The 15,932-nt window shown below is 35.1% G+C and overlaps 1 protein-coding gene across 1 annotated transcript in view; it reads left to right on the top strand.

The window, feature by feature from the left end:
- The window catches only part of LOC149800594 (GTP-binding protein Rit2-like), a 34,861-nt gene extending 19,455 nt beyond the window's left edge, over window positions 1-15,406 (top strand). The window contains exons 4-5 of the mRNA XM_089954572.1: window positions 4,814-5,005; window positions 10,183-15,406. Coding sequence (XP_089810698.1) covers window positions 4,814-5,005; window positions 10,183-10,434 — 444 coding nt within the window. The 3' untranslated portion in view covers window positions 10,435-15,406. The remainder of the gene's footprint in view (window positions 1-4,813; window positions 5,006-10,182) is intronic.
- Window positions 15,407-15,932: the final 526 nt, after the last annotated feature.

Raw genomic sequence — 15,932 nt, 5'->3', positions numbered from 1 at the left:
ATTGCAGCCACGTTTCTTATACTTCATCAACATGTCTTCTACTAGTTCCTTATAGTTTTCTGCCCTAACATTTCCGAGGAAGTTTGTAGAAACTAGGCGAAAAGCATTCCATGCTTGTTTCACGTCACCTTCCAGCAAGTTGTTGAACCGGTCATCTTTGAAAAGCTCTCGAATCTGAGGACCCACAAAAACTCCCTCTTTAATCTTTGCTTCGCTGAGTCGAGGGAATTTTTCATGCAGGTATCGGAATGCTGGCAAAGTCCGGTCAATGGCTTTCACGAAGTTCTTCATCAAACCTAGTTTGATGTGAAGGGGTGGTAGCAAGATTTTCTGAGCCTCAACCAGAGCTGGGTGTTGGATATTCTTCTCTCCAATGGCTACATTCTGCCTGTGAGTCCATTCCTTCCTCATGTAGTGCATTTCCCTTGCTCGGCTATCCCACTCGCATAAGAAACACATGTATTTTGTATATCCTTGCTGCAGTCCCATTAAAAGGGCAACTACCTTCAAATCACCACAGAGGTGCCAGCTGTACTTGTTATACTCAATGGAATTCAGTAGCTGCCTTAAGTTATCGTATGTCTCTTTCATGTGGACAGCATACGCTACTGGAATAGATGGAAGAATGTTTCCATTGTGCAAAAGCACAGCCTTGAGACTCAGTTTCGAAGAGTCCACAAATAGTCTCCATTCTTGTGGGTCATGAGTGATTTTTAAAGCATTCATGAGGCCCTCAATATCGGAACAGAATATCAGATTACTTTCCTTTCTGAAGAAAGGCTCCAATTGCTGGTGGCGCTTTCGATATGCAGTAATTGTGACATCTTCTTCTAGAAGATTCCATTGTTGGAGTCTTGATCCTAGCAATTCTGCCTTGTTCTTTGATAAGTCCAAATCACGAATCAGGTCATTTAGTTCTTCCTGTGTTATTCTGTGTGGGGTTGATGATGCACCACAGTGAAAATCTGGATCACTGCATGCTGATGGACCAGGAGAAGAACAGGTCGACTCACCTTTGTCTTCGTCAGATGAATCAAGAGAATATTCTGCTGGAGGTTCTGGAATAGGAAGTCCCTCACCATGTGGAACTGGTCTCAATGCAGACGGAATGTTTGGGTAGACTATTCTCGACTTCTTTCGCTTCGTTATTCCGCCGGAAAGAGGAGGAACCAAGCAGAAGTAACAGTCATTTAGGTGGTTGCTTGGCTCTCTCCACACCATTGGGACTGCAAACGGCATTGATGACCTTTTGCAATTCAACCACTGTGAAAGCTGTGTTGTACATGTAGCACAGCATATATGCGGAGCCCAAGGCTTGTCTTGGTCACCAACCTTGCATCCGAAGTAAAGATGATATGCCTTCTTCACTTGAGAATTGATACTTTTCTTCTGGTTGGCAAATGTCACTTCCCCACAAATATAGCAAAAATTGTCCGCGGTATTAACACACTTTCGAGGCATTACTGTTCTTTATTGTACGTAAATGGATAAAATAATAAGTTTTATGTAACAGTAGCTTGAACTGTCTCGCACAACGTCTAAAATATTTTAAATGCTGAACCTATCTGATTGGGCTTTATATAGTACACTGCTGACGTCAACTTACTTCAGCAGCCGCATGGCATTAGTATTGCATTGCATCAGAAAATGATGCAATCAACTGTGGATGATGTGAGCATGATGGTATTATGCAATGTTACATCATTATTCCAGATGTTGCTGCAGTCCTACTGGAGAAATTTACACAGTGAAACATAGAAAATGAGGTATATGAATATCTTCAAAACGAGAGCCAATACAAATTTTTCACGGTTATATTCGTGTTCGGCACACCAAAATACTACAGATTAGGGCCTTTTCAAGTCAGTAATGATTTCACTGTTGACCAGTGTTATCAGTCTTTCATAAACAGTTATATGCCTTGTAAAATTAAAAGTGTGCCACTTTTCATAAAGATTACCTCAATTTGTAGGATCACTTACATAATTGAAAAAGAGTAACTCATGAGTGCATGACTCAAGGTAAATGAAATGTATGCCTAGCTGAAATATAATCAGGAAGAATGTGATTTGGTAGAAACAATGAAAACTGCTTGTAATTAAGTACAAATATAAATATATTTGTGTTTTTTTAATACACATACCACTTTTATAATAACAAAGGGTGGCACTGGCATTAATAAAGTTGTTGCCAAAAAAAAATCACCAACCTCTGTATTTTTCCATTTTCATAATACAGTACTACCCATTTATCTCGATATCCCTGTGACCAAGGTAATATTGACTACTTAAGGAGATGTTGAGATAGTGGGAGGGGGGCAAACAAAAATTTACAGTAGGATTTACACTGAGGGAAATAAACAATGGAAATTTTGATTAATTGAAGACAAATCTAGTCTGAAATACACATGTATTACCAACTTATTATTGTGTAGAAGAATCCATAATGCATAGAGTACTGTATATGTATATGAAATTTAATTGAAATCGAGTATGGATCACGTTAGAAAATTTATATATCATTCACATCCCATTAGAAAAAAATAACTCATATGTAATAAAAATTTAGTCCTCATTTGAGCTATATCCTGTTGTTAACAAACGTGTCGGTAAACAATTCACAGAGATATTCATTGTTGCCAGTAGCACATGACTATATAGTTGTTTACAATAGTTGTTTACATGATGATTGCACATGGCCTAGATTTTGTTCAGCTGGAGACAGCTATCATCTTGCTGAGGCTACTAAGGGGATGAGGCTGTTAATAAGGAAATGAAGATACATGAAAAAATTAAAAAGTTTTACAAACATCCCATCCTTGCAACCAAAAATCTGTTTCAAAAGATTTGAAATTTAATTTGCGTTGTAGACCACATTTGGTAGTGATCATAAGCATAAACATTTATCCTGCAAAGGTGAAACTTTCACGGTACAATAAAGGTGTTCCAGTCACTTTGGAAAATGCAACAATTGATCAGTTTCCATAGCTTTTATTGAAGTTTGGTTCTGACTTTCTTTGATGAAAGGTACTTTGCTTTTATTGAAAATTGTAGTTGGCTTGCTTTGATGAAGTGTGCATGTGTTATTGAAGTCACCGCTGAATGCAAACTTTCAAGGACCAAATAAATTCAGGTATGTAATTGCAGCAGTATCATCAAATAATTGTAGAACATTGAGATTGATTTCTTGTGTGTCATTTGCTTAGTATTTATACAGAACAATTGGTGCTTCAGAGGTAATCAGTTTTCTTTGACGTTTCAGAAAAACTTTCTTTGGATATATTTTTTTATTAAAAACAAACTACAAAAAATGGTCATTTGGTTGATTGTAGCAATTCCTGTACATGCCTGCAAATTTTGATCAATTGTAGCTGTTCTGGTAGAATGACTATATGAGTCTATCACAGCATACAGGACCCAGACCAGGTGTCTGCATAAGTGGATTATGATATGTATGTGTGTGTGATTTGGATTTTTAATGTAGCTTTAACAATTTTTTATGGCCCCAAGTGGCCAAGTGGTCTAAATCGCTCTCCGTTACGGATTACTGCCATCTCACCTCTGTCTGTGTAGGTTTGAGTCTAGAATTTGGTCAATGTGGTATGTAAGAAGGCTTGCCAGTAGCTTCTCGTGGGTCGGTGGTTCATCCTGGGGTTTTCCTGGGTTCTTCCTCCACCATTAATACTGGCCGCCATGCATAGCCTATCGTGTGCTGAAAAATGGCATTGAAGTCCACAAAAACAACAACAATTTTTCAGTCATATCACTACAGTGTCTGCATTATGACAGTTTACAGTGATGTCTAGCACTAGGACATCATGCCACAAACGTATGGCATGATGCCCCACCCAGGCAGATTATCCTGACACCAGGCCTACCAGTCCTAATACTAACTTCTTAATGCTGAGCGCCTAGTGAGGCAGCTGTTAGTACCTTTTGTACAATTCTTTGGTATGACTGGGTCAGGGTTTGAACCCATGACCTCTCACATCTGAGGAGGATGCTTTAACCACTAGGCCTTTGGAGCTGTCAGATTATGATGTAAAATTGGGTTGTTGAGATGCTGTTATATATGTAACAGTTGATTCCAGTGCATTTTATATCAATGTTTGTGGCTTCCTTTCATGGTGCCTTTGAATTTTTTCCTCCTCCCTAAACTCAAGTTTGTATATGAAAGTTTAAAAAGCCAAGAAATGTTGCCAACAAAATCACCAGGTGGTATATTTTATCGCTAATAAGTATTTAAAAAACCTGCAATTTGTGACCCTGGTGAAGTCCAGCGCCAAAACTGAGTAACTAAAACTTTACACTGTGAAATGGCTGTTTCGTCAGAAATCTTTCAATAAGATAAGGCTTATTCAACAATGCTTCCTTTCTTCCCCACTTCTTTGGTTGAACTTGTTTAGTTTTTGTTTACATATCATTTGTGTGAGAGTCTCAGTATAATTTGTTTTTGAAACCGGAACTGGTTTGGTTTGGTTTTGTTGTTTTACAGTACAGAAAAACAAGTAGCTATTGGAGTAAAGTACCATAAGTAAGGGCACACAGTGGTAGTAAGTCTGGACTAATCTAGTCATAGGATTCAAACCCACACACCTTTGGTCTGGCATGCTGACTACTGCTTTATTAGTTGCTTCTTGTGAGTTTTAGGAGAGTATATTAAGACTAATTTACATCCTTGAACCCACATGATGAATTTTGCATTTGACCTTAAATAACTATCTGCAATTTAAGAAATTTATGAAGTCAGTTCATTATATATGAAATCCATGTATGTTGACATTTAATACATTCATATAATTTAACTGTTTCAGCCTGAGTTCACAGCTATGAGGGAGCAGTATATGAGGAAAGGAGAGGGGTTCATTCTTTGTTACTCAATAACAGACCGTCGCAGCTTTGATGAAGTCATGCAATATAAGAAACTGATAGAGAGGGTCAGGTGCCAGGAAGACATCCCTCTTGTCATTGTGGGAAACAAATGTGACCTTGAGGACCGAAGACAGGTATCTTAATGATCCTCCTTAATGAGTTACCTCCCCTATAAGTGCTTTTCTCATGGTGACGTCAGTGGCATAGTTTTATGTTAAGCTTGCGAGGCAGACACAGGTGTCGAAGGGAGGGGAAGATACATCAAAGCACAGATACAGGGGTGGAAATGAGGGGTAGATGCATCTAAGTACAGATACAGGTGTGGAGGGGATGATAAATCAAAGTACAGTTGCAGGGTGGAAGGGAGGGGAAGATGCGTCAAAGCACATATACAGGTGTGGAAGGGAGGGGAAGATGCATAAAAGCACATATACAGGTGTGGAAGGGAGGGGAAGATGCATCAATGCACATATACAGGTGTGGAAGGGAGGGGAAGATGCATAAAAGCATATATATAGGGGTGGAAAGAAAGGGAAGATGCATTAAAGTACAGTTACAGGTGTGGAAGGGATGGGACAATGCATCAAAGAACAGTTACAGGTGTGGAAGGGAGAGGAAGATACATCAAAGCACAGATACAGGTGAGACACCAGATTCTGTTGAATACTTGTTGTTGGTATAGTCTGAATATACCTACCTGTTTATTTATATCTTCCTACCAATTTAAAAATGAAAAGCACAATTGAGATGAGAGATGCACTGAACTTAGTTCATTTATTGATTTATAATTTCAAATCTGATTATGCCCAGGGGGACCCTAACACTGTTATTGTCTGTGCGTTTCACTCCAAACGGAACTTTTCAGTGTACAAGACAACAATGCTCGCCAGTCATTTCGATTTCATGGACAAGTTCATTTTCAATGAAGGGATGTATGCACAACTACACGTGTATGTACATATTTACAACCAAAGGAAAAGAATCACAAATTTACAGAATTATCTGGCAGTTACCAAATAGGATGAACTACATCACAATGTTGTCTGAGGAAAAGAGACTCGTCTGTAGTGTATGCAATATGGTACCATGTTAGTTTGGAATGTCTGTTAAGCCTGAAAGGCACAGAGGATGCTAGTGTTAGGGATACTGGTCACAGCCAGGTTAGAAATTATAAATTAGTGAATGAATTGACTAAGTTCTGTGCACTTTTTATCACATTAAAGATTTCTGTCATTGAAATCAGTAGAGGGTACAAACAAAACAAGGAGGTATTTTCAGACTTCAGAATATTACTTCCATTCTTCTTGACAGCAGCATCATGAAGACATTAATAATATTAAATAATATTCTGACCAAGAGCTTTGCTGCTGAAAATGATAATTTATCAGGTTGAAATGCTTCTTAGGGATAGAATTTACTTAATATTTTGGTATGGTAGCATGTATGAGCTGCTGTCTTTGTTATAATAAGGTAGTTTGGTTTCATTTGGTGTTTTGTGGTACAGCAAGACAGGTAGGTTACTAAATTTCATGGCAATCAGAGTAAAGTGGATTGCCCATGGACACACCACAATAGCCAACCTCGGCTGATCCCATGGTATGATTTGAACTTAGGATGCCTCTCATGACATATCATCATGAACTAATCTTTGGTGAGCTTTGGCAGTTTTTCCAAGGAATGTTTCAACATGAAGCATTGTATAGTATCAGCTCATCCAAAAATGTACTTATATTTCATCGAAAGCTATCTATAATCTGATTAGAAACTAGGGGGTTGAGGTGAGAACAAAGGGAGTCTATTAGTGAGCATAAAATTGTTATGATTGAATGTTATATTCAAGGAAAATCAGTAGAACTTTCGTTAATGTATTCATTAATGTCAATCGATTATTTTCATAGGTATCAGTTTTTGTGATTTAAAGTCAGTAATACACAGCCAATTGCAGTTTAAAGGTAATTTCTATTCTGGAAAGGAAAATACCTTTTTCTGTATGAGAAAATTTCATCCTCCTATTAGATGGAAAGTTCTTGGAGTCCAAACCTAAAAAGAACACAAAATCACATTCTGTACCCCATATCATAGGCCTATGTACAGTACCTGTCTTCTTTCCTGTGGATGCCATTGTATTTGGTTAAATTAGGTTACACTCTTAGAAACAAATTACCTTATGTCTCAAACCTGTTCTGTCAGTTTGTCAGTCTGATATTCTGTATCATTACATTTTTTACATCCTTGGTCCTTGATATATTTATTCAACAGATAAGCTTTTTTGTGAGATTTCAGGTTTTTGGTACCATTTTTTAAATTTCAGAATGCCCTTTTATGCATACATGCCCCTCTTGGTGATTGGATAGGTCATTTTTTTAAATCATTAATCCAGGTATTTTTGCATGTTTCCAGATTTAGGGAAAGTATCATTTGTCAATTTGTGATCTGTATTTTTGGGACCTCCCCTTTTTTAAAAAGTTTTTAAATAGAACTGTTTTTATGAAAAATTAATTAATGTTGTATGATTAATCTTGGATGCTCTTAAGGGCTCCCACACTATCAGTATCATGAAGCCATGTGTTCAAGTGGTCTCACACCAGTCAATATCATCAGTAGCGAGTTTTCTTTGTCTCACACAAATCATTATCATCAGTAGTGAGTTTTCGTTGTCTAACACCAGTCATTATCGTCGGTAGCGAGTTTTGGTGGTCTCACACCAGTTATTAGTATCAATTATCATACCACTCATTATCATCAACTCAGCACTATATTGACATATAACATATGGCTGGTGTTGTGTTAAATGAGGGTTTTGCACCATTCATTGTCGGTATTTCTTGTTCTATTGAGTCTTGTTTCAAAAGTTTTTCTTTTGCAGGAACATAATGTCACAGATTGCTAGCATAACCAAGACCCTTGGGAACACACACCACATTCACCTTTCTTTAACTGTTTGTGACTTCGGACAATTGTCCATTCATTTATTTGTGTTTTCTTGAAAGTTTGTATGTGTGATTTGGATTTTTAATGTAGCTTTTTAAAAAAATCAGTTATATCGCTATGAAGTCTGCAGTGTGGCAGTTTATAGTGATGTCTAGAACTGGGGCATTATGCCACAGACATGTAGCCTGATGTCCCACCCAGTCACATTATACTGACACCAGGCCGACCAGTCCTAACACTAACCTCTTAATGCTGAGCACCAAGCAAGGCAGCTGTTAGTACCAATTTTGTAAGTCTTTTGTATGACTCGGCCAGGGATCGAACCCACAATCTCCTGCATCCAAAGCAGGCGCTCTAACCACTAGGCCACCAAAGCGGTTGTTTTCTTGAAAGACTTTGTATGCTGTCTAGCTGTTACTAAATAAAAATGGTGCCATTCTGAAAACCAATATGGCTACCACAATGGCCATTTTTAAATTTTATTATGCTATTTCACCTTGATGGCAAGTCATTCAGACCTGCTAGCCTTACAGTTTGAACATAAGTCATATAGAAATGACCATTAATTACAGACTTGCAGAACAATAGAAAAAAATTATGAAATAATATTGTTGCAGTCTAATCTGGATACTGGTTTGCCTGTGTTTGATCTGGTTTCAGTTTTCAGATTAGATTCAGTGGAGTTGGTCAGGGAACCAGATTAACTTTACAGCAATAAACTGCAGATTTTTTTTGTCCCAAATGTATGCATGATCAAGCTGTTGCTTAAAGCATTTTTTAGAAATGGTATCCTACAGACAAAAACATGTTCAAGGTGAAAGGGACAATAAGCCTTATAAAAACTTTATATATGACAGAAGTATCAAAAGGTATATTCAGATTCTTGGGGGGAAAAAAAGCAGGAATGGCAACAGATGTTTATTGGACATCATGTCATGTTGATTAGAGTGGGGAAGAAGAATGCCATTGTCACATACAAATTAGTTAACAAAAACCCAAAGATTATGTCAGGTTGAAAGCCACTAAGCTTCATGGACTTTGGAACTGCAATTTTTGAAACTGTACTGTAGGTGATTAAGATCTAAGCATTTTTACTTATAATATTTGTTTTAGCTGCATCAGTCTCATATTACACTTTTGAACTTTCAAATGTATGTTTTCCAAGTCAGCAATAAGTACTGGTACATGATATTATGTTACACCTTTCTGAAAATTGGTGTAACTTATGGAAAAATATTGATTTCCATATTGTGGAGGTCTTCTTAGGGTTGGCAGGTATGGGTCATATGGACATTATACATTTAACAAAATACTCTATATATGATGTCTACTTTGTAATGACTGTAAATAGAGTCAGTTTGATATCCAGTATGGCCACCATGGCAGTCATCTTGAAAACCATGTTATCATTAATCTTCCAAAAATGTAAAGTCATGTCAGCATACAGTTTTCACCAAAAGACATCATGACTTTAAAGCCTACAGTACAGCATCAGTTTCTTTGACCGACGTTTTTATGTAAGGAATTCATTTTAAAAAACAGAGGTCCATGGCTACTTGTTGATGTGTCCAAATGTCCATATCAAGTTATTGAGGATCCAATGGCCCATGACTAGTTATTGAGGGTCTGTATGTCCATGGCTTGTTATTGAGGGGCCAAAGGTCCATGGCTAGTTGTTTAGGGTCCAAAGGCCCACGACTAGTTATTGAGGGGCCAAAGGTCCATGACTAGTTATTGAGGGGCCAATGGCCCATGACTAGTTATTGAGGGGCCAAATGTCCATGACTAGTTATTGAGGGGCCAAAGGTCCATGACTAGTTATTGAGGGGCCAATAACCCATGACTGGATATTGAGGGTCTGTAGATTCATGGCTTGTTTTATTGAAGGTCCATAGATTCATGGCTAGTTGTTTAGGGTCCAAAGGTCCATGACTAGTTATTGAGGGACCAAAGGTCCATGGCTAGTTATTGAGGGTCCAAAGGCCCATGACTACCCTAGTTATTGAGGGTCTGTTAATCCATGGCTGGTTATTGAGGGGCCAAAGGTCCATGGCTAGTTACTGGGAGGCCAAATACCCATGTCTAGTTATTGAGGGTTCAAGATTGGTACGTGTATGTCCAGAATATACTGCATGTTCTTACAGAGAGCTCCTTCCTTCCATGATGGTACAAGAAAGTATTATTCAATTTCATATTCAACAAATAGGTTGATAGTGGTACATAGGGCTCACTTTTCTGATTATTGATCTTAATTCATATATAGCAGAAAATATTAATTGCCTGGTGGCCTGGGACTAGTACTGAAAAAGGGGTCTGGTCAAAATAAATTTATTCATGATAAGTTTACCTTACATTTCCACCAAAAATTGTTGCTTTTTAGGTTCGAACAGAGGAGGGAATGGCTCTGGCACAGCGACTTGGCTGCAAGTTTTACGAGACTTCGGCAGTTCTCAGGCAGTGTGTGGATGATGTATTCCATGGAATCATTAGAGATATTAGGCACAGGGAGAGAGATGAGTTAATGGTTCTGGAAAAACAATCCAAGAAAAAGCGCAGGAAGAAGCAAATCCAGAACTTTTTTGAAAGACTCAACGTCTTCAAAAAACCATCCCCTAGTTCAGCTGATACCTGATTCACTAATCATGTTAAGATCTTGCAGAGGTGCTATTTATTATGATTTGGATACAACTTTATTTTTCCCCCCAAATTATTTAACTTCATAAAAAATTGTGTTTTCAGAGTAGATGAAACTATTAAATTATTATAGGTCTTTCTTCAAGTTCATTTGATATTGGACACTGCATCTGTTAAGTCATTGGAACAGTAGAGGCCATTTTAGCTCTTGTCTACTTTGTATTAACATATTAACAAGATTTTAAGCTGTTTTTCAATATGTTATTCACATTTTCTGATACTTCTTAGCGATACCTAATTTTGCAATATCAGTTGTTTATTTTATGGAGTTGACTCGATTTCATTATGGAATGACTTGAAATTGCATCCTTTCATCATGAAAAAAATTCAACTCCAATCAAAACTGAGAAAGTTAAAAGAATCCATTCTTATTGCATTTGATTATCTTGGAAATTTAGCATGTATATAAAGATAGCCATAAGTTAATGACAAAATTTTCAAGATTCTAATAATATGTGTTGCTTTTTAAGGGTGTACAATTTTTTAATTTGAGTGAGTTTGGTTTTTTGTGTGCAGCTTCTTCATTCTATAACTTCTTGTGTGAGTTTTAAAAAAAAGTGAGCAAAATCAGAGGAATATTCACATTCATATGTTCACATTATTGCATGAATTAAAAGGAATATGAATGTGAGTGAATATTGATCAACATGGTTAGTTAAATGTTGCAAAAATATTTTTCATGGACAGAATATGATGCAAGAATATTTACAGAAAAGACTTGCAAATAAGACCACTAAAGGGTCATGAAAAAAGTGATGTTACTACTGAAATGAATTGAGTTACAAGGTCAAATAAATAATGATTGAAAACTTTGTTTATTCAGTTTTCCATACTTTTAGTTGGATCTGAATCCGAGGGTGGTCATTTTGCAGGTTTTCACTGTACTGGTAGTTGATCTAACAAATTTTTAAAGAGATTTTGTGTTAAAAATCACTAAAGTCATAAAGAGTTTTGACAGTGAAATGGATTCCATTATTTTGGTAACACTGTAAGTGCGATCGTTCATCAAGTTTCATCAGAGGTTTGCTTTTATTCTTTTTGATGCATTTTTACTGTCACTCGGTTATAAGAATGATTCTTATTAGCACCCTTCTTCAGTATGCAGGAGTCCTTACACCTATCACCTTTTTCATATGCCTGTCTGTTCATCTGTCCACTTGTTCATTTGACCCTCATTTCACATCCCTTGTACACAATTTTATGCCATATGATAGCTGAATTGCCAATAAAGTGTAGGTGTACGGTTTAAAGGTTTTGTCATCATTTCAGGTTAAATTTTGACTGAGATATTATCTGCTATCAATTTTGAATCCTGGCGAAGTAGGTGATTGTAACCAGCATTACTCAGGAACCATTTAACATATTTTGATAGTTTGATGTGTATCTTGTCTTGTAGATGCTTCTTGTCCGGGTTTTTCTTGTCAACTCCGTTTTGAACGGAGTTATAGCCCATGAAAATTAACTTTACATGGAATATTGCTTGTAACCAGCAAGAAACAAGTATATTCTGATACTTTTACATGTGCCATTTATGGGTTTAGTCTCCTTTATTTTGGATATAGTTATGACAGCTCTTTTTAATGTTTTGTTTCAGTGTGGAGTTATGTGTGTTTCATCACTCATTTTGGTAATGTTCAGTTCATGATAACTCAAGTTTGTCAACATCTGTGATCTGCATTCTAAGCTACATGAAATATGAAGAACATTTTTCATTACAAGATGAGAGAAAATTAAAAATTGGTAATTGTTGTTGAAACAGATAGGCTGTGATGCATTATGGGTCACAGTTTTTCATGGGTATTTTGGTATGATGTACTATCCATCAATACAGTACTTAATTTCTCACAAGCTTTACTTCATTTATAATATTTGCCTTTTATTTTACAAATGAAGGCAAATTGTATCATTATATTTTAAAATAGATGATTTATCAGAGTGAAGAAAATTTTATTCATTTCAATCTTTTATTTTGTTAAGATACACTAAACTAATTTTGAGAGACTTTTATTATGTCCTTTTAGAGAAGTTAGATGATTAATAATTTTAATAATTAGGCATAAAAATGAACTATAATGTAATACTTTGAAGGGATTAATCACTGCTGTATTTGTAATTGAATAAAATTCATTATAAAGTATAATTTACATAGAGTATTGGGTTAAAATATTCAGTATACGGGGAAAGACGTTTTATATATGGTATTTGTGACCTTGTTAATTTAATTCAGTAGAAAGACTGCAAACAGTATTAATTTTTATTGAGTTCATATAATTTAGTTTCATTTTACTGTCATACTGTATTGATCATTTCAATCTGTGTCATGATGCACCCAATAAATAGAGATCTGGTCAATAAAGTGGAATTGAGTCATTTTCTTTTTCTATATTGTCTTGCCAAAGTTTTTAGTATCAGTAGTATGTTAATTTAATCATTAATTTGTTTATTTAAATATTTATTTTTTGGTTGTGACAGTGCAATATATTAAGTTTTACTCATATGATTTAATTGCCAATTATTTATCTTTTTCATTTGTTAATTTTAACCATAGATGACGCAGAACCATCTTTTTTTTGTGCACAGCTACTGCAGTAGTACGTTTTGTGGATGTTTGCAAGTGGTTTATTATTAAAATCATTTTCATTGTTGTTTGCATGTTTGAAAATTGTAAATTTATTTAATCTTTTATTTACACACTATTTATATACTCACATGGTTTGAAAATCTTGTTATGTGAAAAATGATAATAATTTTTTTCTCCATACACATTACAGTCTGAAGGAATATCTGTTTGAAGTATTACATTCTACATTAGCAAAACTTGAATCTGTGTCCTTCTTAAAAACTTTCGTATGCATAAACTCTGCAAACTTTGGAAATGGAACACATTTCTTTGTCATGTTCACTTTTAGCAGGTTGAGAAATTCCATAATGTATATTTATTATTTTCAAGAATGTTTTTAATTGCTGAAGACATGTGTTGAATCTTTTTCCTCTCTCCTCATTCTTGTTAGGTTTTTTTCCCATTAAAATACATGAATATTTTAGTAATTATTAGCACAATATTTATTGCAATCTAACCAAGAAAATTTAAAGCAGCACATTTCTTGAAAAAGTTGATAAGGTGGACTATTTGCTGCACATTATATACTCAGCAGTTTCCAACACTAAATTCTAAGTTGAATATATAGTTTAAACATGTTATTTTTGCTTTGTCTTAGAGTAATTTTTCTCCACCTTTTTAAGAATTATTAATTAAAACTTGCTACTGATGATAATTAGAAATCTCAACACAGCTTTCATATTTGGATATTTCATATTGTTTGGTAGCAGTGATTCATTGCAGAGTTTTCATGCAAATTCATTAATGATCTTTATGTCCTGTTGAGATGGTGAAAATCAATTTATTTCACAATCAGGCAACATATTTAGAGTAAATATTTGTATTATTCTATTTGAAATGGGGAGATATATTCATCACTTTATCTATAAAATAATGTGCTGAAGACCTGTATCATAATAGTTTTCGTCATACAGTTTATTTTCATCTTATAATTGATAAAGAACTTAATTTGCATTCAGAATTTTGTTAAATGTTTTTATTTGCTGATATTTTCAAACCTTTAAGATAGATACTTATCATGATTCATTCTAAAGACAACAATGGAAGTCCACCAGTTTGGATGGTACTTGAAGCTTCAGATTTATACAGACTTTGATAATTAACAAGGTAACATTGAAATGCCAGCTTAATATTTATGGTAGTAACAAAGGTGCAGTAGTATGGAAGGACTATACAAAATCAACAGAATGTGTTTATTATAAAGTCACGGTCAGGCTCTCAGATACATTATGGCATCTGATTCACATATGTACGCAACTAGCTGTAATTAATGATGTGTACTTAAAATTAAAGGTAAAAGGTTATTTTTCTCCATTTCATTTTATCTTGGAATAATTCACTTTATTTTTGTTTTTAAAACCCACTGTACATACAGTGCAAATCTTTTAAAATCTATTATTAAAATAATACCATTACATTTAGGAGCATAAATACAGATGAATTTTAGAAATCCATTTGTCCATTTAGTCTGATTAGAAAGCCGATAGCTTAGAATGACTAGTTTTAATAGGAAATCAGGAGAGGCTTTCTTCACCCTGTTAAATGTCTAAAGTCATTTTCAGACATAGGGGCTTGCACCTCTCAACCCCTTACCAGGACTCCACAGTTTTTAAAATCTATTTTCAGAGATATATGTTATTATCCCAGTAACTGATTTTGTGGACAAGTTCTGTGTTGACAGCATAATATTTTTTTTGAGGGTAGATGATAAAATCTGTTCATAAAGGCAATGCCACTAGTAATCTATAATTATTCACAGTTTACTTTTTTTTATTCATTACACATTCTGTATTTAGATTTTATAACAGAAGTATTTTTATTCCATTTTACATAAAAAAATGTTTGCATAATTTTTCTTCTGTCAATAAAAATTGGACTTGGTCTAATCAAAATCATTTTTTTGACCATTTGTCATCATGTCTGAAACTTTTAATATTATAATTTAAAAAAAGGTTTGTTTTAGATTTTAAAGCTTTTGTTCCATTTTTTTCTTCTTAAAATCAAGTTAGTTTTCTGCTTGGACAGAATTTTATTTTTTTCTGAAGTGTGATTTCTTATTACGTCTTTAAAATTTCAGAGACCAGCACAGAATGACACTGTCAGTAAATGAGATTTACATTGTCACAAGATCAACAATATTGTCCAGATTTGTATTCACCATTTAGCTGATATTAACCAGTAATGGGTAAAGTTATGCAATAGTCTAGTCATTAAGAAACAAGTTAGTGATTTAAAAAAAAATATGTTGAGATGTTTGAATGTATTTAAATAAAAGCAAATATTTACACTGCATTTTCTTTTGTATGTCATTTTGTATCCCACCATAGAATAGGTCTGAGATGTTCTCTGCATGTAGTAAGGTGACTAATGGAGGTGTCCTTTTTGCCCTGGCTTGCATCTCAAGATGACTTCATTAAAGAGTGCACTTTGAAGCAATAATTTGACTTTGATTGCATGGAGACTTCTTCTGTCTTTATGTTTGTTTGGTTCCATATATAATTGCTTGTAAGACAAGTCCAACTGCAAACTGCACTAACCCAGATTTGCCATTGCATGATACACCAGGCAGACACTGGGTCAGACACATTAAAGTCATCCTCTGGGACTTGTTTATGATGGTATAGGACTAAAACCCATTTCAGTTGTCCTCTGGGACTTGTTTATGATGGTATAGGACTAAAACACATTTCAGTCATCATCTGGGACTTCTTTATGATGGTATAGGCCTAAAACACATTTCACTCATCCTCTGGGACTTCTTTATGATGGTACAGGACTACTCAAACTTCATTTCAGTCATCCTCTGGGACTTCTTT

Source organism: Sinohyriopsis cumingii, chromosome 4 (assembly GCF_028554795.1).
Source record: "Sinohyriopsis cumingii isolate HCF-2022 chromosome 4, ASM2855479v2, whole genome shotgun sequence".
Taxonomy (NCBI): Eukaryota; Metazoa; Mollusca; class Bivalvia; order Unionida; family Unionidae; genus Sinohyriopsis; species Sinohyriopsis cumingii.
Note: the sequence above shows the minus strand (reverse complement) of the source record. Positions and strands in the feature narration are given on the sequence as shown.